At 41.2% G+C, this 23002-nt stretch overlaps 1 protein-coding gene across 3 annotated transcripts; it reads left to right on the top strand.

Annotated features, from left to right (window-relative positions):
* Positions 1-3889: 3889 nt before the first annotated feature.
* Positions 3890-22828, top strand: mapk4 (mitogen-activated protein kinase 4). 3 transcript variants are annotated; one of them, XM_026186528.1, is made up of 10 exons: positions 3890-4637; positions 6177-7825; positions 8114-8289; positions 15596-15740; positions 17057-17139; positions 17656-17734; positions 17959-18178; positions 18411-18576; positions 19100-20090; positions 20625-22828. In XM_026186528.1, the coding sequence occupies exons 2-9, from the start codon at positions 7459-7461 to the stop codon at positions 20069-20071; spliced, it is 2208 nt and encodes a 735-aa protein (XP_026042313.1). In that variant the 5' UTR covers positions 3890-4637; positions 6177-7458; the 3' UTR covers positions 20072-20090; positions 20625-22828. The 3 variants fall into 3 exon arrangements, with proteins under 3 accessions (XP_026042313.1, XP_026042311.1, XP_026042312.1); XM_026186526.1 differs by having other exon boundaries at positions 3892-4042; positions 4145-4637; positions 19100-22828; XM_026186527.1 differs by having other exon boundaries at positions 3892-4637; positions 6174-7825; positions 19100-22828.
* The last annotated feature ends 174 nt before the right edge of the window (positions 22829-23002 follow it).

Genomic DNA, 23002 nt, shown 5'->3' with positions numbered 1-23002 from the left:
CCTGTGTGAAAACAGTGTTATACTCTTATATTTATACAAACCCAGTTTCCAAAAAGTTTAGGAGGCTGTGTAAAATGTAAATAAAAACAGAACCCAATGATATGGAAATCTGATGAACGCATGTTTTATTATAGAACAGAGAAAACACACTCTTTCTATTTCATGCAAATTATTAGCTCATTTTGAATTTTATTGCAGCAGAAGGCTGCGAAAGGCTTTTTAGGGGGTACTAAAAAGAAACAACTGGAGGAATATTTTCCAACAAATTAGGTTAATTGGGAACAGGTCAGTAACGTGATTGGGTATAAAAAGAGCATCTCAGAGATGCAGAGTTTCTCAGAAGTAGAGTCGGGCAGATGTTCACCAATCTGTAAAAAAAACTACAGATTGGTGACAAATCTACAAATTTTGCAACAATATTCCTCAGTGTTAAAATGCAAAGACTTTGAATATCTCATCTACAGTAAATAATAACATCAAAGGATTCAGAGAATATGGAGAAATTTCTGTGCAAAAGGGACAAAAATCAATATTGGATTGGATTGGGGCCCTCGGGCAGCGCTGCATTTAAAACAGGTACGATTCTGTCATGGAAATCGATGTAGGGGCTCAGGAACACTTCCAGAAATCACTGCTATAAACACGGTTCATCGTGCCATTCTCAAATGCAAGTTAAAGCTCTATCGTGCAAGGAAGAAGCCAAATACTGTGTATGAACATGATCCAGAAACGCAGAGTGGAAAAATGTTATGCGGACAGACAAATCAAAATTTGAAAATCATTTTGGAAAACATGTACGTTGCATTCTGTGGGCTAAGGAAGAGAGGGACCAAATGTGACAAAGAACTGTTGAGCAGCAAGAATCTTTTTTTTTTTTCAGCTTAAACATCTGACATGTTTTCTGTGTTCTGTTAAAAATGAAATATTATATTTATATTTTACACAGACCAAACACCTTTTTTTTTAGGAATCCCGTTTGCATACTGGAGGAAAACACTAGGTTTGTTTGTTGTTTTATGACAGTATCGTGTTCACTTTGAAGATAAAAAGAACCAACCAGAGAGCGATGAATTCATGAGGTTGTGAGTCACTTGTGTGGATAATTTATTACCGTGGCATTTTCTGTTGTCTTACGTGGACACCTCCAGATGTGGCCCCTTTCTCGCTCTCTCACACGCTTTCCAATTTGGGCCATCAACTCACAGGAAGAAATTCCTCACAACCCAAGTGCACATGCCAAATGTCATCACAAGAAGATTTCTGCCTGCCCTCTAATTTATTTATTTCCTTTCCTACTTAGAGAGGGATCTTTGCTTTTATTTATTTATTTTGACAGGAGCTAACCTGAGGAGGACGCACATACAGTGCTGCTGCTCACTTCCTGCAGGAAGATGGACAAAAAGTTCAGAAGGACTGTTTTTCTGCCTCTTTGAAAAGATTTGAGGACACTTACCTGAAGAATTCCTTCATGATGTGTGCAGCTATTCAGCTACTAAGTGTCTTTTCTGGATTTGTTTCATAACTGCTGCCTTTGTCAGCTTTACCATCAAAGGTTTAACAAAGAACATGCCTTGAAGTGTATCACATGGTGGATTAGGGGGATGTTTGCTTTCTTATAGGTACAGCAGGGGGAAAAAGGTGGGATTTGTCTCCTTTTTATTAAAAAGTTATACAAACAAATTGTAGTAGTGTCAAGGTTTATTTGATTTTCCAACCTTTCACCATCCTTTGAGACCAAATATTAAATATGCATTGTCAGGACCAAGAGCAGGTGCTACTGACAGCAAGCATGCCCACTACTGTTTATGTGTGCTTCTCTACATATTCATCCACAACCGACGCTGTGATGTCTCCATTTGTTCTACGCCATCACTGTTAATTAGAGAGGGAAGCCAGAGAAGAGGCCCAGACACACAGGACAGAGAACAGAGGCTGAAATAGACCACATGAGGAGCAGCAGGTCACAGCTCTGTCCATATTACCTATAATTGTGTATCTTCACAGCATGCATTGTTGAAGGAGATATCCGTATCTTCTAGCTCCTTTTTTTATATTCCTTTGCCCTTTTTCTCATTATTCCATCGTCTCCTCCTTTCATTTATTTATTTATTTATTTATTTACCTCATTTCCTTTACACCCAGCTTATGTTGCTCAACAAAGAATCTGATTTGCCACATGAACGATCAGAACAGAAATGGAGAATGAATTTTAAAAATATATCCCCAAACAAAGGGTTATTTTTGTCCATCTTTTCTATATCAGTATTTTTTTAATTTTTGTCATTTAAGTTTGTTGCAGAAAATATTCACAGGAAAAACAAAATCTGCAGACAGATGTGTTTTTGAAATGTCTGGTCACCAGTTGCATAACATAGCAAAAGGTGTCCATCTCTGTTTTACATTTACAAGGATTCAATGGACTAGAAACAGGCTTTTAAACAAGGGGGTGGTGCAGTGGTACTGTTGCCTCACAGCAAGAAGGTCAAACTGAGTCGCCTCCACCACCTATGTGGGGGGGAGTTGCATGTTCTCTCTGTGTCCGGGTACTCCAGCTTCTTCACACAGTCCAATGCAGTTGGTAGGGTTGGGTTATATGATGACTCTAAATTGCCCATAACTGTGAATGTGAGTGCAAATGGTTGCCTGTTCCTCTGTGTCAGACTGCTGACCTGTCCAGGATGTAACTTACCTCTTGCCCTATGGTAGCTGGGATAGGTTAGCTGGGATATCGGTCAGGATGGTTGTCACCATGCATTTTGATTCTTTTCCTGCTACTGAATAAAACCATCCTTAGAGGAAGTCTCTTTGGGTGCAACTGCAACCAAAGCATTTGACAGTTTTCTACTTTCCATTTGTAAACCTGTTCTATTTTTGCAGGACAAAGAGCAGATATGCTTCTGTAAGATGCAAATTTGATAGACTATACCAAGATTCCCTTTAGATACATAAAAAAAAAGGAGAGCGAGAGACAGAAATCCTGTTGTTGGAAATATTTCTTGTCACTTTTCATCTTAGCGATAGCAGCGGCTCTCTGGTTTCAAACCTCCTTCTGTAATTACAAAGAAACCACAGACCCACTTACTGGCTTGTGTTTAGCAAATGATTCATCCCCGAAACATAATTCAGCCAAACATTGTAAGATACTTTTTCCAGTCTGAAGACCTAATAAAGTCTTGTTTCCCAAACTGTTTTATGCCACGATGTTTCAGATTAGAGGTGAGAAAGACATCTTCATCTGTGCTCTCACGCCATGAATCCCCATTAGCTTAGATATCTGTACACTAATGAGGCAGAAATGGAACACAAAATGCAGAAGTGTATCTGTAACTGTGTCTTCTCCTTGACAAACCCACAACATCATAACAGCATCACACACAGTTCATTACATTAGGTGACTCATGGATCTGTTCTCTATGGAGCCTCTCTCAGCTGAAGCAACCCTGCATAATTATTACGCTCACCGTGACCTTCCAGCGGCTGCTGAAGTTTGTAAGTCAACAGATTATTGAGATGCTGGAGAAACTTTGCTTTTTCCTGTTTTTTCCGCTCTGTTAGTCTTCATAAAGGTCAACAACCCACACACTTTGAGCTCACGCAGTTTTCTGGAGTTGTCAGAAAAGGGTTTAGGAAAGCAAGAAATCATATCTTAATATGGCTTGAGAATGAGGAACCAATCACACTGCGTTTATCCAACTATAGCTGTAGATTTACCTTTAACATCACTGTTTTTCCCCTCAGTTTTTTAGCAACAACAGCATGGCTCAAATGGCTTGTGAAATAGACTAATTTCATCATAATTTATATAATAAAACTGGCACACTTTAGTTCATCAGCAGCCATTTTCTTCTGTTCCTCTTTTAAACACTAGCCAATGCCATGCTCACAAAAGCCGTGTGTTTTTCATTTTCACTCTCCTCACCAGCTCCTCACCAGGTGGATGTTCTGCAGAACCCACAGTCAACAAAGGCTCCTCTCTGGCTTCCTGTCTTGGGGGATCTCAGACCCACAGATGTTGTGCCTGTCAGGATGATAGATGGCCGTGGTAATCATCAAGCTATAATAACGAAACTGGAGTGAGATGGAGGGGCGAAGGGATGAGAAAGATGGGGTCTGAATTATAATTTTCTCTTTGTTTATCCTTCAGCGGGTTTGGAGACCAGTAACTGTGACACTCGTGGAAACTAAGGTCTGGGAGATGCTGCCGGGAGTCACGGAGATATGAGGGAGAGATGTGAAAGTGAGGAGGGAGAGGGAGAGGGAGAGAGATTAGTACTTAATCATGTGTGGTGCAGTGTGTGAGAGAGCCTACGAGGCCACTCGGGTCTGCTGGATGCACCTGAATCGGGGTGATCGCTTCCTCTCCGCCCCCTCACTCAGATCATCGCTCTGAAGCGCTGACAGAGAGCGGACAGTCGCTCACAATAACCGGCTCTGTAGCAGCCTCCGGCTTATCTCATCTCCCCCCAGCCCCGGTGCCGACCCGCACCGACTGTTCCCCTCTCTATCAACTGAATCTCCCCGACACACCATAGAGGCAGAGCTGCGGTCGTGTTTCACTTTCTTTGCTTGCACGGAGCTCGCATCGTTTCCCCGGATCTTTGTTTCTGGACGGCAGGCTGCGGCTGTGTAATGCCCCGGTGAGTGCTGGATGGTTCCTGGTGTTATCTTTGCGTGTATTTCTTTCTTCTTCCTCTTGTCGTTTGCCACAGAACAGATGCTCTGATAAGATATCTGAGATATGTGTCTGACATAGGGTTGTTAATGTTTGGAATACTTTTCCCCTTATAAACTGGGCTTTATGTTTTATTACATGCACTTCCATTACATTGTTTTTGTTCTGTCAGAGGGGCGTTTCTAGAGTGTGTGTAGACACACAAAGGCAGCTGCATCAAGCCAGCATGCGCAGAGGAAGAACATGTAGTGTTTCCCATGATGTAAAGTGGGCTAAAACTGCCTTTACGCTTATTGGGAAGTAAACCGAGTATAAAAGAGAGCGCGACAGAGAGAGAGAGAGAGAGAGAGAGAGAGGAAGATGGAAAAGAAAGAGTAGAAAACAAAGCTACAGAGGTTCCTCTGGGACAGAAAATCATCAGCACAAAGCCAGGAGTATGACAGATGTGCCCTTATTTGCTCATATCTGCTATCACCTACAAATTTAGTAACATCATATTGGCTCATGCCAAGAGTTGACTTTTATTTCCCTCCTCTTAAATATGAATGAATAACTACATTATATTATTTTAAAAAGCATGCACTCTGAATTTAAATCAATTGTTTTTGACATAAACATTTTTTGGACTGGATAAAGCCACTGCATTGTTATTCATAATATATAGCACTGTTGCATAACCCGAAGAAATATAGAGAATAAATGCTCAGTTTGTGTGTGTGTGAGAGAGAGAGAGAGCACCAACATGTCGTTAGTGGTTATGCATTATTTATAAAGTTACCCCAGTGCTGCACCTCCCACCCAGACCCACTGTCAGTGCTGCCTCTCTAGTCTCTCTGTTCTCACCTTACACTCTTGCAGCCTCTGACTGAGCTTAACATGAGTGTTTAAGTATTTTAAAGGCTGTGGAAATGGGGGGGGGGGGGGGGGGGGGGGGGGGATAAAAGCACCTGCAGTCCAGTTCAGTTACAGGGTGTGTGCTCTCCAATTCAAGTAAGAAAGAGCTAAAAGAGGGATGAGTTCATTCTCAACCGTGCCTCGAGGCTTCTGGTAGCACAGAGATTTGTTTTATGGATTGATGACTTCACCTCTGGGGCTGAAGAGAAGGACAAAGTCAATTCTTTTGTTTGCTACCTCTATGTGACCTTCCTGGGTTAGAAATTGGAACTAAAATTGTCTAAAGCAGATCAAAAACTGAAAGGATGAACAAGAAACTGCAATCATGTCAATCTAGTCCACCCTGTCAAATAGACTTTTTGCTTTGATGTGATAACATTTGATGTGCTTTAATATAACGCATATTAAAGCACCATAAAATTGATCATCCTCTCTCTATGCACTCAAAGTTGCTTGCATAGATTAGGTTACACTGCCATTTGGTGTTATGTAATGGTAACTCTGCCGCAACAGACAACGTTAACACCCGGGCTCTGCTGCCGTCTAACTTTCCTTGTTATCTTCCTCGTCTCCAAGCTCTCACCCCGTTTCCTCTTTCCCTCCCCAGCAGCAGGAGCAGCAGATGTGCTGAGCGACGCAGCTAATGGTGGTGTCTTCCTATACTGGCCTTGATGCTGATGCTGCTGAAATCCCTACATTCAGGAAAAGGCAACAGGAAGCAGATTTCTGAGGGATTACACCCAAGCACATGTACACATATGCATACTGAGCGGATACCACAGTTCTAGGATTTGGCTGGCACCCAGGTGTGGAGCTCCCTTTGAATGAACTCGCGTGCCTGAGAGAGGCACTCACTGGTATCATGGAAGAAGAGGAGGAGCCAACAGAGTCTTATTGAATATAAAACACATGACTGCTCCTCCCTTTTTTTTTCCTTGCCTCACCATCAAAGGCTGCTTGATGACTTGTAACAAACAGCGGAGCGTGCATAAACAGAGAAGAGTGCAGAGCCGACCATCCGCCTGCTGCTGCTGCTGCTGTCCCATGATACATCAAGTCAAGAATCAGCCACACGGAGGGTTGTTTCTATGGATACCCCATGCCCTGAGTAGTATTAATAAGGCTCCCTGATATTCTGACTATCTGTGCATGAAGATACAGGCAGAGATTAGAAGTACACCCCTGCAGCAGACTTCAGCTCTAAAATAAAACATCTGTGAGGGAGAGACAGACATCATCACCATCAAGAGTCAAGAGGAAGATGCTGGAGGAAAAAAATAAGTTATTTTTAAACATCCACTGTAGAGGCTTTACCAGCATGTTAAAAGTGTCCCTGTGTGATCACTGACTAAAGCCGAACATTACAGTTTTGCATATTTTTAGCTGTACTGAGTTTGAGGTTTTGCTCAGTTGCACCTTTTCTCAAAGGCATCAGAGTTCATCTTCTTTGTCCTTAGTTTGGGACACACAGGCAACAGATGGTGAAGTACAACTTGAATTGCTCCACACTGGACTAAATGAAGAGGTCAAATGACGCACAAAATCTTATTCTTTAGATCCCATGGAGATCATTTCTTTTCTTGCAATACTAAGAATAGCTCTGAAATTCAGCACAAGCATTTCTTAATAATCCCTTTTAAAGTTTTGGTTGGTCTCTTGAATTGTCACCATTTTCCGTAGGAATAGTCCTGCATTGTGCTTTTGTCTACAAGGAAACATCTATCTACATGTATCTAAATGCAGCAGCTAAGTAAATAAAATTCAGGTCTCCACTCACCAGCAAGATGTAACGTGTGCATAAAAGAGTGAAACAATCATTGCTAATCAAGAGATTAAATCTACCGTCTGGTACCTCGAATCATACATCCCTGTTACCTCCAGAGTGAGCAGCGATGGCCACACAGGACACACCGCACTTTCTCCATGGCTTCGACCTCGGTGGTCACTTTGTTGACCCTCGACCTCTCGGTACAGGTGTCACAGGCTTGGTCCTGTCTGCTGTGGACCAGCGGACTGGAAAGCGTGTAGCAATTAAAAAGCTGGTGATGCGAGACGCCGTGACGGTGAAACATGCCCTGCGGGAGGTAAAGATCACCCGACGGCTGCACCATGAAAATGTGGTGAGAGTCCACGAGGTTTTAGCTCCATATGGACGGCCCTTGCCCCGAGATCCAACCCAGCTCAGCGCCCTCTACATTGTCCAGGAGTGCATGGAGACTGATCTGGCTCGACTGCTGGAGCAAGGGCCGCTACATACAGGTAAATAAAAGGAAGAATACAGAAAACTTGCCCAGCAAATCACCACAAAGTTATAAACAAAGCAGGGTTTTTTATATAACAATTTGGCAAGGCAGAAATCTGACATCAAAACAGTCAAGATGGATAAACAGAAATACAGGCCAGAGGGATACGTATTTATTTTTTACTATTACCTATATCCAGACATGATAATAGATGTTTTTTAAAGAAGAAAATATGTGCTTATACATTGCATATGGACATTGGGGTACATCGTGATGTGCTGATTTGATTTTTGCCCTTGAGCAGGTCATGCTACTCTGCTGTTCTACCAGCTGCTGAGGGGACTGAAGTTTATCCACTCTGCCAACGTCCTGCACAGAGACCTGAAGCCAGCCAACACATTTATCAACACGGACCAACTGCTGCTCAAGATCGGAGACTTCGGGCTGGCCAGAATAGTCGACCCTCATTATTCTCATAAGGTAAGCGTGAAGACGCACAAGGACCACTGAAGGACCCACGCACACACAGGCACACAAACACACACAGAAGTGCATGATCTGCAGGGAGACTCATGCTGACAAGGTGGCAGCTCATTGCATGGATAGCTCGCTCAAAAAAGTTTTCCAAATGGCCTACAGTGTCTTTTCAAATTGGTAAATGGATGAGTCATATTACAGTAGTACTGTGCAAAAGTCTTGAGCCAACCCTCATTTCTTTATATTTTGCAAGGAAAACTGGAGATTGGTGCATCGATTTATTAAAACACGAGTTTGTACAATTCTAAGAAGTTTGAATGTCAATATTTAGTGTTACCAGCTTCATCCTCCAACACAGCCTGAACTCTCCAAGGCAAATTTTATTGTCATTTCTTCAGGTAGTCTCCAGGCTTCCTTAAGTTCTTCTTTGGATGTGAGCTGCCTTTTGTTCCGTCCTCTGTCAAGATGATCACACACTGATCCAATAATGTTGAGATCCAGGCTCTGGGGAGGCCAATCTATGATAGTGTTTCAGTGTGTAGTTCTATCAGGGCATGTTTTTACTGGACTGGCATTGTGTTTGGAATCACTGTCACACTGAAAAATGAAGCTGCTGCCAAGCAGATGCTTTCAAGATGGTATTGAATGGTGGATCAAAGTCCGACTGTACTTTCTGCGTTCATAATTCCATCAGTTTTGACGTATTGTTGTACCTCTATCCGGACCTCCTCCATACATCACTGACAACGATTAGAAACAAAATTTTCAAATTTGATTGATCATGTCCTCTTGCCTTATGACAGCTGGGATATGCTCCAGCCCTCCTGTGACCCAGAACTCGATGGATGGATGATGAAATAAGAAGTGCTCAAGCTTTTTGCACAGTACTGTAGTTTTTGTAGTCTTTATTTAAGTGCATGTCTATAAGAAAATACTGGTGTGATGACCAAAGAAGAGATTGTGATATGTGCACAAACATTCCCAGATGTATCCCAATTATTCTCACTTAATGTTTTTGTAGGGCATGTAAATAAAGCCAGAGTGCCAAGATCTATTTTGACTGGAAGCTAATTAATGCCTTTTCATTTTTTTATATAAATCTTTAAATCCCTGATCAACCACGAAGGGCTCTGTTGGCCACATTGATTTTGAAATCAAAATAAAAAAAATAAAAAATGAAATACTTTGTGCAGCTTGTTCTACAAAAACTAATCATACCAAACATTTCAGCCAACTTGCGGGGGATTTCTTTTCCTCTCTTCTCATTTCTCTGAAGCACCGTATGCCATTCAACTGCTGATGGCTACATCTAGGCAGCACATTGTAATATCAAACATTATCTCTGCTCCATCTCATTATGGTAGAGTTGTTATTAGGGTAGAGACACCAATTCCTCAAACCCTATGTGGTTATCAGGCAGCTGATCACACAATAAATAGTGTAGTGCTGTAAAAGAATCCTTTCAAAGAAAATTCTTTCTATATTTCAATTTGCAATGAGGAATCTATCAGGTTTCCATTTTATTTTACAACTGGATGCTTATCAATAGTCTGATCCTGCGTATGTAAAGTGCACCTGTGGACCAAGCAGCCAGAATTTCATAATCTCCAATTTTGAGAAGTGTGTAACTGATGTATCTCTCCTTACGCATTGCAGTGCAGGCTAATGTTTGTTTCATATATTCTCTGATTACACATCTCCCTGTTTGATATTGCCAACCTGCGTTTTTCACAAGAAGCTTCCCCTTCACCCCGAACCCAGCTATTTATGTCTTCTTCCCAGAGCTGATATCAAGTTTTTCACTAATTAAACTCTGTGGATAGTCTGGCAATGGCATATAAAGACTTCTGAAAGATTAGTGTGAAGATTTACTGCTCTATTGTTCAGCTTTATTGTGTGCAAAGAGCCCAAAGCCACACTGTAACACTAGCGGGACTGAATGTGTGTGCAAGCTTATATGTTTGTGTGTGGGGGGGTTTGGGTTTGTGCTTGTGAAGAGGAGCTCTTGTGAAAGGCGATCTTTGTCAGCTCAGAGCACGGGACTAGGGATCAGCTGGGTGCAGACACAGGGGTGCATTCGGAGAGGGGGGGTGGAAGGGAAGAAGAGAAGGGAGAGAAAGAACAGATGAGAAGCAAGAGTGAGAAATTTTAAACCGGGGAAGGCTGAGCGAAAGAGCTAAAAAGCTTTGTAAAAAAGTATGAAAGCAGAGGCAGGGAGAAAAAGAAAGAACGTGGAGAAAAGCTCAAAGCGGAGACGTCAGACAAGGGCGAGAAAAAGTCAGAGGCTACAGTTTTTCAAACACATTTCTCCAAAACACTATTTCAGTACTGAAAAAGTGTTTTCCAACACCACTCACACAGTCATGTGAATGTGAAGTACACTCGCTTTTGGTTCTAAGATTTTTTTATTATCAAGATACAATTTTAATTTTTTTTGTCCTTATCAGGTCTTGCAATTAGATAAATGGAACCTCAGACATATTACATGTCACATCTCATTATTTATTTAACAAATATTAAGCCTAAATGCAGAAGCAGTGTGTGGAAAAACAGATATTCAACCTTTCTCTTCCAACACCCACCAACTTCCATAGGAATTAAGAGAGTAAGTAACAGACAGGTGCTGCTAATCAAATCAACCCGATTAACTGAGCACATTTATAAAGCAGAGGTTTTGTCATTTTGCTGGTCTGCAGTATTCGACTGCCTGTTAACACAATGCAAAGACATCAGCAATGATCTCAGACAAGTAACTGTTGCTGCTGTTAGAAATCCATTTCTAAACAATTTGAAGCTCGTGATTTTACAGCGAGAAAGATTATTCACAAGTGGAAAACATTCAAGTCTGTTGCCAGTCTTCCCAGGAATGCACGTCACAGAAGATTCCCCCCAAGGTCAAACTGTGTATTGCTCAGAGACCCTGCAAAAAAAAAGCAAAAGAAATCCACCAGCTATATCTCAGACTCTATAGAGTTCAGTTAGCATGTTAAATGTTAAAGTTCATGGAAATACAATTAGAAAAAAGCTGAACAAGTATGGCTTGTTTGGAAGGGTTGCTAGGAGACAAGAGAAAGTCTCTTCTCTCTCTAAAAAAAAAACAAAACCAGGGCAGCATGGCTTAGATTTGAAAAGCTGCATCTCACCACATTACAAGACTACTGGAAAATTTCCTTTGGACAGATGAGATGAAGGTGGAAATGCGTGGCTATAATATACAGCAGATTCTTGGAGAAAACCAAACACAGCATATCAGCGCATACACTTCATACCAACTGTCAAGCATGGTGGTGGAGGGATGATGATTTGGGCTTGTTCTGCAGCCACAGGAAGTGGGCACCTTACAGTTATCGAGTCAGCCGTGACATCCTCTGTTTGCCAAAGTTTTCTAGAGTCAAATGCGAGGTCATCTGTTCGTCATGTAAAGCCTGGCTGAAACTGGGTCATGCAGCAAGGCTATGATCTCAGACAAACCACCAAGTCTACATTAGAATGAGTCACAATGACAAGAATCAAATGGCCCAGTCAAAGTCCAGGCCCCAACCTGACTGAAATGCTGTAGTGTGACTTTAAGAGAACTGTGCAAATGCCCACAAACCTCAATAAACTGAAGCAATATTTCAAATTTGAGTGGAATCCTCCACAACAATGTGAAAAACTCATAAAGTCAGACAGAAAATGCTTACTTCAAGTTATTGCTGCCAAAGGTGCTTCCTCAAACCACCGAATGATGGGGTGTAATTAGTTTTTCACACACTGCTTCTATATTTGGCTTGGCTTTAGTTTTTAATAAATAATGACATGGTGTAATATGTTTTGTTGTTTAACATCTGGGTTTGTATTTTAATAATATAGACTACAGACAATATTCTAAATTATGTTTATTGTCCTCAGCACTGAAACATGGTGTCTCTTCTTTTTCACACGACTGTTTCTTGTCCTGCGTATCATGACTGATATTATTGTATCAGACCATTGATTTGCTGAGAATAACTGACTGCTAATACGAATCAAAGCTAATACTCTTTGGATGTTGTTTTCAAGGTTTTAAATTCTACCTTATAAAGCAAAAGATTAGTATTTGTTGTAGAAAAAGAATCCTATAATTGAAAATGAAGTAAAATACAGCAATACAAAAGAAAAAGGAAAAAGATAAAAACAGAACAATGGCATGCAGACTGTCAATGCCAAAAAAAAAATAGGCTTTATTATAGTAGCAAAATAGTCTTAGGAACCAGTGGACATTCTGTCCCTCTGTTTGGCTACATGACCAAGCACTTAATACTCTTCCTTGTACTGCAACAAGGGGATGTCTTCTGTATTCTACCCACATCACATCCTTCATCTTCAAGGTGGTTGGTTATTACCCCCATGAATGTTTATCTAGGCAGAATCCAGTATGTTCACAAAGTGCTGCATCTGTGTTGCACTTAAGCTCTATAAATATGCTTTAAATGGTTTTGACAACAACATGGACCAATCTTCAGATGACAGCTCACACAAATTAAAAACGTCTAAAGATTTTTGCAAAATATTCAAGAAAAGAAGAATAATCTCATTCATAAGTTAGATAATGCTGCAAAGGATTTCTCAAATTATTATGGATGGATAACGTCTGATGCTATTTGGGCTATTTGTGATGCAGTTTTGATACCAAAGCAGATGCTTTCAGTGAATACAATAGCATTCTCTCTCTGTTGCTCTCATTCAATAATGCAAACCAAAAGTGCCTTTTCAGGCATTTTCTGTTAATGGGCGTAGGCCGCATTAACCTCAGCTGTGATGGAAATTCACAAATGCTGTTAACTTTAAATAAGACTGGTTAATGCTTTAGTATCACAGAAGAACTTATGAAGATTTTATATCATGTTTTTTTTGAAAGAAAGTTGTGATGTGTAATTCTTCCTACTCAATGATCAGACAGACTTCTTCTCTGCATTAGCCATACCTTTTAATACTTGTACTGTATCTCAGTCCAGGCATTGAAATTAGGTTGTTTGAAGAGCTGTCTGGAAGTGTGTTTCTGACTACACAGAGCAAACATTTACTCAGGCAGAGAGAGATGACAGAAGGGCTGAGAGGAGAGAGGCAGAAAACAGAGGGGGAAAACAACATTATTTGTGATGTTATTTACAGTCTACACCGGTAAGATCTTGGTGCTTCTGTGAATGTGTATGTGTGAATGCCACCTGCTGAGGCAGTGCTGGATCTGCCCAGAAATTATTCATTACCTGGATGAAGGTCAGAGCAGAGGAAGGGGGAAGACAGTTGGATAAGGACAGAGTGTTTAAAAGTACCTGGAGAGAAGAGAAGGAGGGAAGAAACAGATGAGAAAGGAGGTAAAGGAAGCTTGTTGAGATGCACTAAAGGCTAGAAGAAAGAGAATAAGTGTGAAGAAAAGAGGAAGGGAAGGGGAACAGGCGCAGCTAATGATGACGCAGAGAAATACTGAGGTGGGAGGTTGGGATGAACGAATGATAAAAAAAGTGGGAGGAAAAAGCAGGAGGAAGAAGGTCAATGGGGACAAAGAGGAAGCAAAGATGGGGGAAATCACCTCGTAATCTTAAAGAGTAGCAAAAACACTAAAACAGAAGTGGGGATAGTTTTGGAAACAAAGCAAACACAGCTACAAATGACATATGTGACCACATCTATGCATTGCTTTATAAAACTGAGGCCTAAATTTGCTTTTCCCTTAAAAACTGTGTCCAGGCTTGGGTTGGCCCTGAAAGAAATGTACTTTGGTACTTTTGAAACATCTATCAAACTCTCACCAGGGAGCGTAAACAAGAGCTCAGATATGAAAAGGCAACAGCGGGCCAGACAGATAGAAGATAAGGTCACTGAGTAGTCAGCATCATTTTTTGCACTGTCTCCTGCCACAAAGAAGAGAACAGGCAGTGACTTAGCAGTTACATTCAATGCACGTAGGAGTAGTCTAACTTTTTAAAAAAGAGTCGTACAGTCGTTTTGACATGCAAAGAAAACCTACTTCGGCCAGGCACACCGCGCACAGCAATGTCTAAGTGGGAATCTTGGTGTGGGTGGCCCACAGTGAAGAAGACTCTGAGTCATACTCATAACCTGCTGATCAAGAAAAATTACCCTTTTTCTTTTTCCTATCGAGAAGGCACTTATTTTCAAGCTGTCGAAAATATGAAGCAGCTTTGGGACGCATCAAAAGCGTGAGAAAGCAGGCCAGCCCTTTTTTGGCATAGTACCCCCAGATGATTTACTGACATGAAGAGTTTCAAGTGTGATAGCTTATCTGAATGAGGAAAAAAATTCAAGCTGTCTGTATTTTATTGGATTAAATAGAGTAACTCTTTCCCCCCAAAAAATAGATAAGAAGATAGGAGACTGGTGAAAAGGAGAATAGAAAATTACTTTAGGAGAGCGGAGGATAGAAGGAAAGAAGAGCAACGAGGATAAAAAAAAAATGAGGGCTAGAGAGGCAGAAAGGATAAGAGAATAGTGCTAAGAGGCATATTAGACATGTATGCCATGAGCCATTGTGGGGTTCATTTTCTATCTATTTCTGATCTTTGCCAGTTAGTCATCAAATTCAAATTAGCCTGAGAGATGGGCAACAGAATAGCGTCCCAGCACAATGAAAAGTTTATGTGAGTGATGTCAGTCATTATAAAACAATTCACAGCAGCTGAGTGGAAAAGCAGTGAAGACTACATCTGCCTTTTCCTGCCAAGAAATCTAAAAATGTGTGAGGGGAAATATAACCGCATTTTCTCGTGCAGTCTGCTCTCTTTTCAAGCTGGGCTGTGAAGAAGTTTAAGAGCCTGGGGCAGTGAAATTTGGCTCAGGAGAACTACGAGGGGAATAGAAATATGATGTAGTAAGTGAAGGTATTTTGAGATTTTACAAGGCTGGAGAGTGAGAGGTGGGGTGATATACAAGAGGTGGGGAAAGTGTTAATGATAGCAACAGGCAGAAACATCTCATTATCTCTACATCAGGGAATATGCGGACTTATCTCTGTGGTGACTGGCGTATCTCTGTGCATAACATCATTATTCACAGAGGATTTTTTAGAGAATTAGATAGAGTCCTCTGAATCCTGTCAGAGCAGCACTAATGAGGACTTATGTTGTTGCTTCGGTGGAAATTCAGGGCAATCCATTTTAAAGACAAACAACTACCAGCAAACTTTATACGTATTCAAGTACATGCAGCCTGCTAACAGTCCAATCTGATGCATGCCCGTCGTATATGAAAATAACTTAAGATTCTCAGAGCTTTCATTTTCTGTATTTCTCACTTTCAACAATTTTATCCCTCTGCTTTCCTTATCCAGGGCTATCTGTCGGAAGGTTTGGTAACTAAATGGTATTGCTCCCCACGTCTGCTGCTGTCACCCAACAATTATACCAAGGCCATAGACATGTGGGCTGCGGGCTGCATACTGGTTGAGATGCTCACTGGACGCATGCTATTTGCAGGTATGTCTACTGTTTTTAATGCGTTCACCGTTTAAGTACTATCATTTTCAACCTTATTACTAATATATCACCCCAAACCGCAGATAACTGCCCCTCCCTGAGCCTGGCTTTGCCTGAGGTTTCTTCCTCTTAAAAGGGAGTTTTTCCTTCCCACTGTCACCAAAGTGCTTGCTCATCTGATTGTTGTTTGGGGGGTTTTTTTGTTTTTGTTTTTGCATTTACTCTAAAATATAAAGCACCTTGAGACAACTGTTGTTGTCATTGAACTGAACTGAACATAATTATAATAATTGCATCACACTAGTGACGCCATCCAGTTAGAGCAAAGAGAGTTTGGGTTTTTTTCCTTTGACAGTGTCCTCCACCAAAGACACTTTGCTCTCTTTCTGCACACTACTTCTTTGCCTGACTAGAATGACAATGATGATAGAGAAATTCTCACTCTCCAGAGTAGATGTAGTTCTTCCTCACAGGCTGGTTTGACCTCCATCAGCCCTCTACACCACAGGGCTGGCATCATAAACATATAGGTGTTCTTTGTTCCTTAGTGTTCCTGCATTTTTTAAATTTCATACATCAGATGTTAGAGGTGTTTTCCTTGGCTTTTACTTAACCCGCAGACTAGAGTGGAAACAGCATATATTTGTTTACCAGAGAGGAGACCGCATTCTCCCTTCCAAACAAACTACCACTGCTTGCATATTTCTTGCAGCTACGACTCTGTTGATATAGCTCCACCTGCTGGTGTCCATTGGCTTTATGAAACATTTAAAGGGAACTTCACCATGTGTCAGATGAGCTGAAAATGCTGCTTTGCTGCTCTGTGTTAGAAGAAGACTTGCATGCCACAGAAGCATGCTACACTTCTGATTACTCCGCATTCAGTGACTTCAAAATATGAATTTTCCCTCCAGCTGTCAGAGGTAAAATGCTCTTTGTGAACTATAACTGAGTGGAAACTTACGACAACTGATTCCTCCCAGTTGATGCAGGCACAGCAACAAGCTAGGGTAGTTAGAGTAGATGTCTGCCAGTGTAGATGGGTTGCAGGATGTTTATTCCTTAATGTGAGAGTGGCCAAAAGAACAGTGTGCCCAAAGTTTTAAGTTTACTGATTCCACAGGGTGTGGTGTGAAATTTGAATGCTTTAGTAGTAATTTCCACCTAGTTGTTAACTTACTGTGTCTTTAAATTGACATGTTCCATCTCCCAGATATTCATGCTTGACTCTTAAAGTTGACGTTTCCCCCCAGCTTATGTAACTGATCCTCTGTCTCTTCTGAACTTGCTTCTGATTGGTTGTGTGTTGCTCCCAGGAGCTCATGAGCTGGAGCAGATGCAGCTGATTCTCAACACAGTGCCGGTGCTGAGAGAGGAGGACAGGCAGGATCTGCTACAGGTCAAACATCAGAGGCTACTGCAAGTCATATTAGCATTATAATGTCTGACTGATTATTAAGCCTGACATTCATTTTCCCAGCTTTGGAGAGCAATTTTTTTTTTTTAAAGAAATATTGATTATGTCAAGAACTGCACATATTATAATATCTGAAATAATCATGCACTCCCCCCTGTTTTTGTTATGAATGTAGACTAAAGACTATGTCACTTCACCTCTGTGAACTTGCATTTTGAATTTAATAAATCTAACAAGACGCAATAAGACGCATGATAAACAAAATATATGTTTCATTCACCCGACCATTTTATTGCTTTTACTTTTTCCCCAAATTTTCTTTGAATAGTGAGATATTATCATTTTTATTAATCAAGTTATTAACGTCTGATGTTCTGAAAGGCTTAATTTTGTACAAGGTTAAATGTGTCTTTTTTCAGCGTGGAATGCCTTAAATGTAAACAAAATAAATAAATAAAATAATGAAACATAAGTAATATTTTAACCATGCATTTCTAGGTGATGCCTTCATATGTCAGTCATGAATGGAAGGTGAAGAAACCCTTTTCTGAACTTCTGCCTGAAGTGGATCCTCAGGGTGAGTGATGGGGACTGAGTGATGGGGAGAAGAGGAAGGTCAAGGACTTTAAAGTATGAAGGGAACAAATAATGGAAGTGCTAGAAGGGAGAAAAAAAGATATAGAAAACCACAGCTCTTCTGACCTGTGACAGATGAAGTGATGCTGGAGTCGTGTGAAGATGTTTGGAGGTCTAACACATATAATTTAGGCTTTACTCCCACACCTTCTTTTCCCCTCCCAGCTGTGGACTTCCTTGAGCGTATCTTGACCTTTAACCCCATGGATCGCCTGACAGCTGAAGCGGCGTTGTCTCACCCCTTCCTTCAGCAGTACTCTTGTCCAGAGGACGAGCCCACTTCATCGCATCCCTTCCGCATTGAGGATGAGCTGGAGGACAGCCTCATCACTGAGCAGAGCCTCAGCAACAGCAATAGTCAGGCCTCCAGCATCCAGTGGGACAGGTGTGTGGATTTTTTTTAATCACCAGTGGGGAAAATTGGATCATGTTTTCCTAGTCATTCTTAGTATGTTTTAATAATAAAAATACTACTAAAAATGATCTGTTGATCATTTTCTCATCAAATCAACTACCAATCTCAGCTGTTCATTCGTGTATTTTCAGATTACAACTTAAATGTATGTGTTTGAGCACAAATTATTTACTCCTGACTTGTAATTTCTGCCTTTCTGCAGGTACGAAAACAGTTTATCAACAGTTATGTGCTGGCAACAATCAGGTGGGAGGTGTCGCTGCGTGCCCCCTTGTCACATTACCTCTGACCTGGGAGACACTACAGAGGAAGAGGAGGTGCAGAGAGACCCCCGGGCCAGTTCCAGCTCACTTGTAGAGGAGGCTCAGGTTGGATATGCTTCCTCCCTTTTCTAGATACTAGGAGACTGCTGTACTGGCACTACTAGTACTGTAATGTCTTTGTTATGCAAAGACATAAGTGAAGATGTTGGATGTTGGTCAATAATTTTTCTACATTTTAAAGCAGGGATACTGCAAGTGTCAGCAGTTCTTGTAACCCTGTTGGCTCTTGTCACAGTGAGATGACCATATTGTCTCAGTTCCTATAATTCCCCCCTCTTCTTGCTTCCTCTCACTGGCTTCCACAGAGATTCAGAATTCATTTAAAATGTTATTAATTACATATAAAACCCTACATGGCCAGGCTTCTGAGTATATTTCAGACCTGCTGATAACTTATTCTGGCAACTTTTGACTGTGTCACACTTGACTATGCTTTTGTCCTTTCTCTGTAGTATTTATTCTGTCATGAGCTTAAGTTTCATTGAACACATGGGATGTGAGTCAACACAACTAGAATTAATTGCTTATTGAAATTAATTACTTTTCCCTCACCAACTGTCTCATATAGGTTGATCCACGCAAATATTCCCACAGCAGCTCGGCGGAGCGCTTCCTGGAAAACTCTCACTCCTCTCTGGAACGTGCCTGCGGTTTGGGATACGGGGAGGTTGACTGTGGCCGCTCCTGTGATTACAAAGTGGGCTCTCCTTCGTATCTGGATAAAATTGCCTGGCGAGAGGGAAAACCTCAACACTACTCAGAGCCTAAGCTCATCCTTGATCTGTCACACTGGAAGCGTAACATTAACAGCCTCCTTGTGCCTCCTGAGCCTATTGGTGGCAGCATGGAGGATCTGGGAGAGATGAAGGAGGAGGAGGCAGCGAAGGAAGAGGAAGACAAGGAGACAGGGGATTTGTTCCAGGAAATCTCTCGCTGGGTTGAGAGCACCCAGTCTCGTCTGCACTCACCCAGTCCCAGTCCTTCTTTGGAGCAGCAGTCACCTTCCTGCTACACTTCCTCGCCACCTCTCCCTCTGTCCCCTACTGACCTCCCAACTCCAGTCTTCCACTACACGGAGGTTGTGCGGCAACCATCAGAGTACGATGAAGGCAGACTAAGCCCATTTCGCCCTATCATGTCTTCCTCTAATGCCCTCCCATTACTTCTTCCTTCATCTCCCACCTCCCTACATCCTCCTCATTCATATCAAACGGTGTCTTCCCCCACCACCACCACACAATTTTTCCAGCCCACAGAATCTCAGCCGCTTTCTTCCACTTCTTCCCTTTCTCAGCCAGTAAACGCTGACTCCCTGGAGTCTCTTCCTGTCAAACAAAAAGAGCGTCTGTTTGACCTAGATGTGTTTATATCCCGAGCACTGAAACTGTGCAGGCAGAGAAAGGAGAAAGCAAGCGGGAAGAAAGCGAAAGAAGGAGGATGGATGGAAGAAAGCAAACAGCCAAACATTAACCGAAAAGTACCCGGCTTCCCAGAGCACAGGACTCCATCACCACAGACGCCACAGACTCCCAACTCTTGATGTTGAATTTCAACTGCAGGTACACCACAGCATCATACCGGGTAGCACTCCCAAATGCTCATAGTGCTTTACATTGTGAGCAGTGCCCGTGGTTTAATATGCTGCTTAAACATTAGACCATAGTGTTAGCAGCTTTTGTCTTTTTTGGTACTATTGCAACAACGCACTATATGCTGTGATAAAACAACCCCCTGACTTAAGCAAGCAATCTTCCAGCTTCGTCGTGAGATGTTCTCAGGCAGTTAGAGGTCAGAAATGTGGACCACATTTGCCAATGCAAGCAGCAAAGATTTGATTTACATGAGCATATTTTAAAGCAATCAGCTGACATTCCTTATTAACTGAGGTTTGCTCTGATCGATCAGACAACAATTTCATTTTGTGCCACAAACATTTGCAAATGACAAAAGAAGGAACAGTCAGCTGCTGGTATCACCTCCCTACGCTATTAATAACTAATAGCTTAAGCCTGTTTTAGGCTTGCTTTCAATTTGTTTTTCTTACAAGATTCTGTACTTATTCTCTACTTCTTACTGTTTGTAATCCTTTTCAGAACAAAAATTCAAGTGGTCTTCCAGCGGTGAGTTTCACCAGCTAATAATAGTGACACAGAAGGTGTTTTTCCGGTGTGTCTCTGAATGTATTTATTGGAAAAATAATCCATCATATTATGCTACACGATGACCCATAAGGAGTTTAACACTCTAACAGCAACTTCATTTTGTCACTGCTCCAAACGGCCTGTCAACTTGTAAAAAATACAGTCCGATTTAATTACATACTATATTTCTCAATGACTAGTATTTTTGTGTTTGTATTTTTCTTGTGCTCTTTGTTCATTGCTACAACCCATGTTCATGTTATTTGGAGTGAATTGTGTTCTTGTTGAATGTGGAATGCCCTGTGGTAGTAATTTTTGACTATCAGACAGCTATGGTTTCTTGTTTGCTTGATGCACCAAGCAAGGTCTGTTTTACACTGAACATATACTATCCTCTCGTTCCAAGACAGCCACACAGAAAGCTTTCATGCAAACAACGGTATACTATATTTTGAAGTATATGGATACTTTACAACCTTTGCAGGAAATTATTTGTACTCAAAACTTTTTAGTGGTTTGCAGCAGCCAGATTAATACATGAAACTCAAATAAAAAGAATTAAAAAAATAGACCCAGGTAAATGGCAGGTGAACATTAAGCAGTAGGTGAAGGCTGCTGGCTTGTGCCTCATAGTCTGTTAGTCAAGAGCTTCTCACATTCTCTTGAACTGTGGAGCTAAAACTGGCTTTACAAAACTCTTCAACGCTAGTGCCAAACGTAACCCAGTTAATTTAACATTCCTTTTATTCTGTGGCCTCAATCCCTCCATCTCAAATGTCACTGTTTGAAATGTGATATTCTGCTGTTAACTGATCAAAGAATGTACGAGTTGAGTTGTAATGCTGAAATACACTATATGGATAGAAGTACTGGGGCACCTAAATAATACCCCTACACGAGCTGGGATGGAAACCAATTCCACGAAGCTCCCCGTGCACAGTTTTTGTCCTGATGTGAATGCCAGAGGAGGTTTTGATCACTGCAGTTATTGAGTCAGCAGTGCAAAAAATAACCCTTAAAGTTGATAATGGAAGATAAAATACATTTGAAAAAGTGACAAAATCCATCCACAGACACACATAAATACAAACTGGCATTGCAACAGTGGCATTCTTACTGTGTAACTGTGTGTTTAGCATCCTATTACTTCCTTCACATATGTTTGTACAGGTAGACTGTATAAATGCTTGATTTTATATACCACAGGACTGAAAACACCTGAATTCAAAGATTAAAGGGTGTGGCCTGTCACTTTTGTCCATATAGTGTACGTGAAACATACTGCCAGCAACACAACAGAATAAGAATGTTTTATTCCTTTCGTATTATCAAATAATAAGTTGAATCCTTCCTTAAAATCCATACAAGCCACACACAGGTCGAAGTTGTCTCGAGTCTTAGCTGTTAACTGTGCAGATGTAAGTTGTTCTAAAACTGTTGACTCTCATGCTGTCTGCACCTGTAATGCATGGTGTAGCCTACATACAGATGCTGTAGGCACATTTTCACTTGCACAACTTAGTATGACTTCCAAAGAATTGAGCCATACATGAGATTTGCCATAAGTACAACCTACGAGACAGCAAAGCCGAGTTGGTTCTTTTAAACATCACAGTGAAGCACAGGTAGTGTCACTAGCACATACAGAAATACAGGAGTTCACCCTATTTTTTGCCAGTAAACTGCGGTCCACCTAATCAAAAGGAATTTTGCTTTAAGTCAAACACAAAGGATCATATTTTGCATTAGCAAATTTCTTCTGAGCTGCAGGTAGAGCAAAGCCAGCAATAACGTCACTGAAAAGTATCTGTAACACATGTCGGTACTGAGCCGAAGTTAATTATTTTAAGTGTTTAAAGCAATGTAGAAAATGTGCCTCGGTACACCTCAATACTTCCAGCTTGCTGAATGTAACGTGTCCTTTTCCTTCTGCATGGCTCTTCAAAAAGCTCAACGGTTGTTGTTTTCATCATGTGTCACTTTGTGATAAGAGTCATGTTTCTGTGGGCACCTATTTATGTTGTATCCATGCTTCAAGGAGGCCTCAGCTTTTCATTTGGGAGAATCTGTGACATTTTTAATTCTCTCTATATTGATAGTATCTCTTTTGGAGTTTCTGTTCTTGCTGGAAAATTAATAAAACAGTACTAAAACTATTTTTTGATGTCATATTTGACTGCACTGGTATAATAATGTAATGGTGGAGAAACTCAGGCAGCAACACTCCCTAGCAGGAAACACAACTCCAATCCTAACTCTGTCAAGCACAGATGGGAGTCTCAGCCCAAAATCCACAGAATCCAAATGATCTGCCAGCTTTCACAGGAAGC

Source organism: Astatotilapia calliptera, chromosome 12 (genome assembly GCF_900246225.1).
Source record: "Astatotilapia calliptera chromosome 12, fAstCal1.2, whole genome shotgun sequence".
Taxonomy (NCBI): Eukaryota; Metazoa; Chordata; class Actinopteri; order Cichliformes; family Cichlidae; genus Astatotilapia; species Astatotilapia calliptera.
Note: the sequence above shows the minus strand (reverse complement) of the source record. Positions and strands in the feature narration are given on the sequence as shown.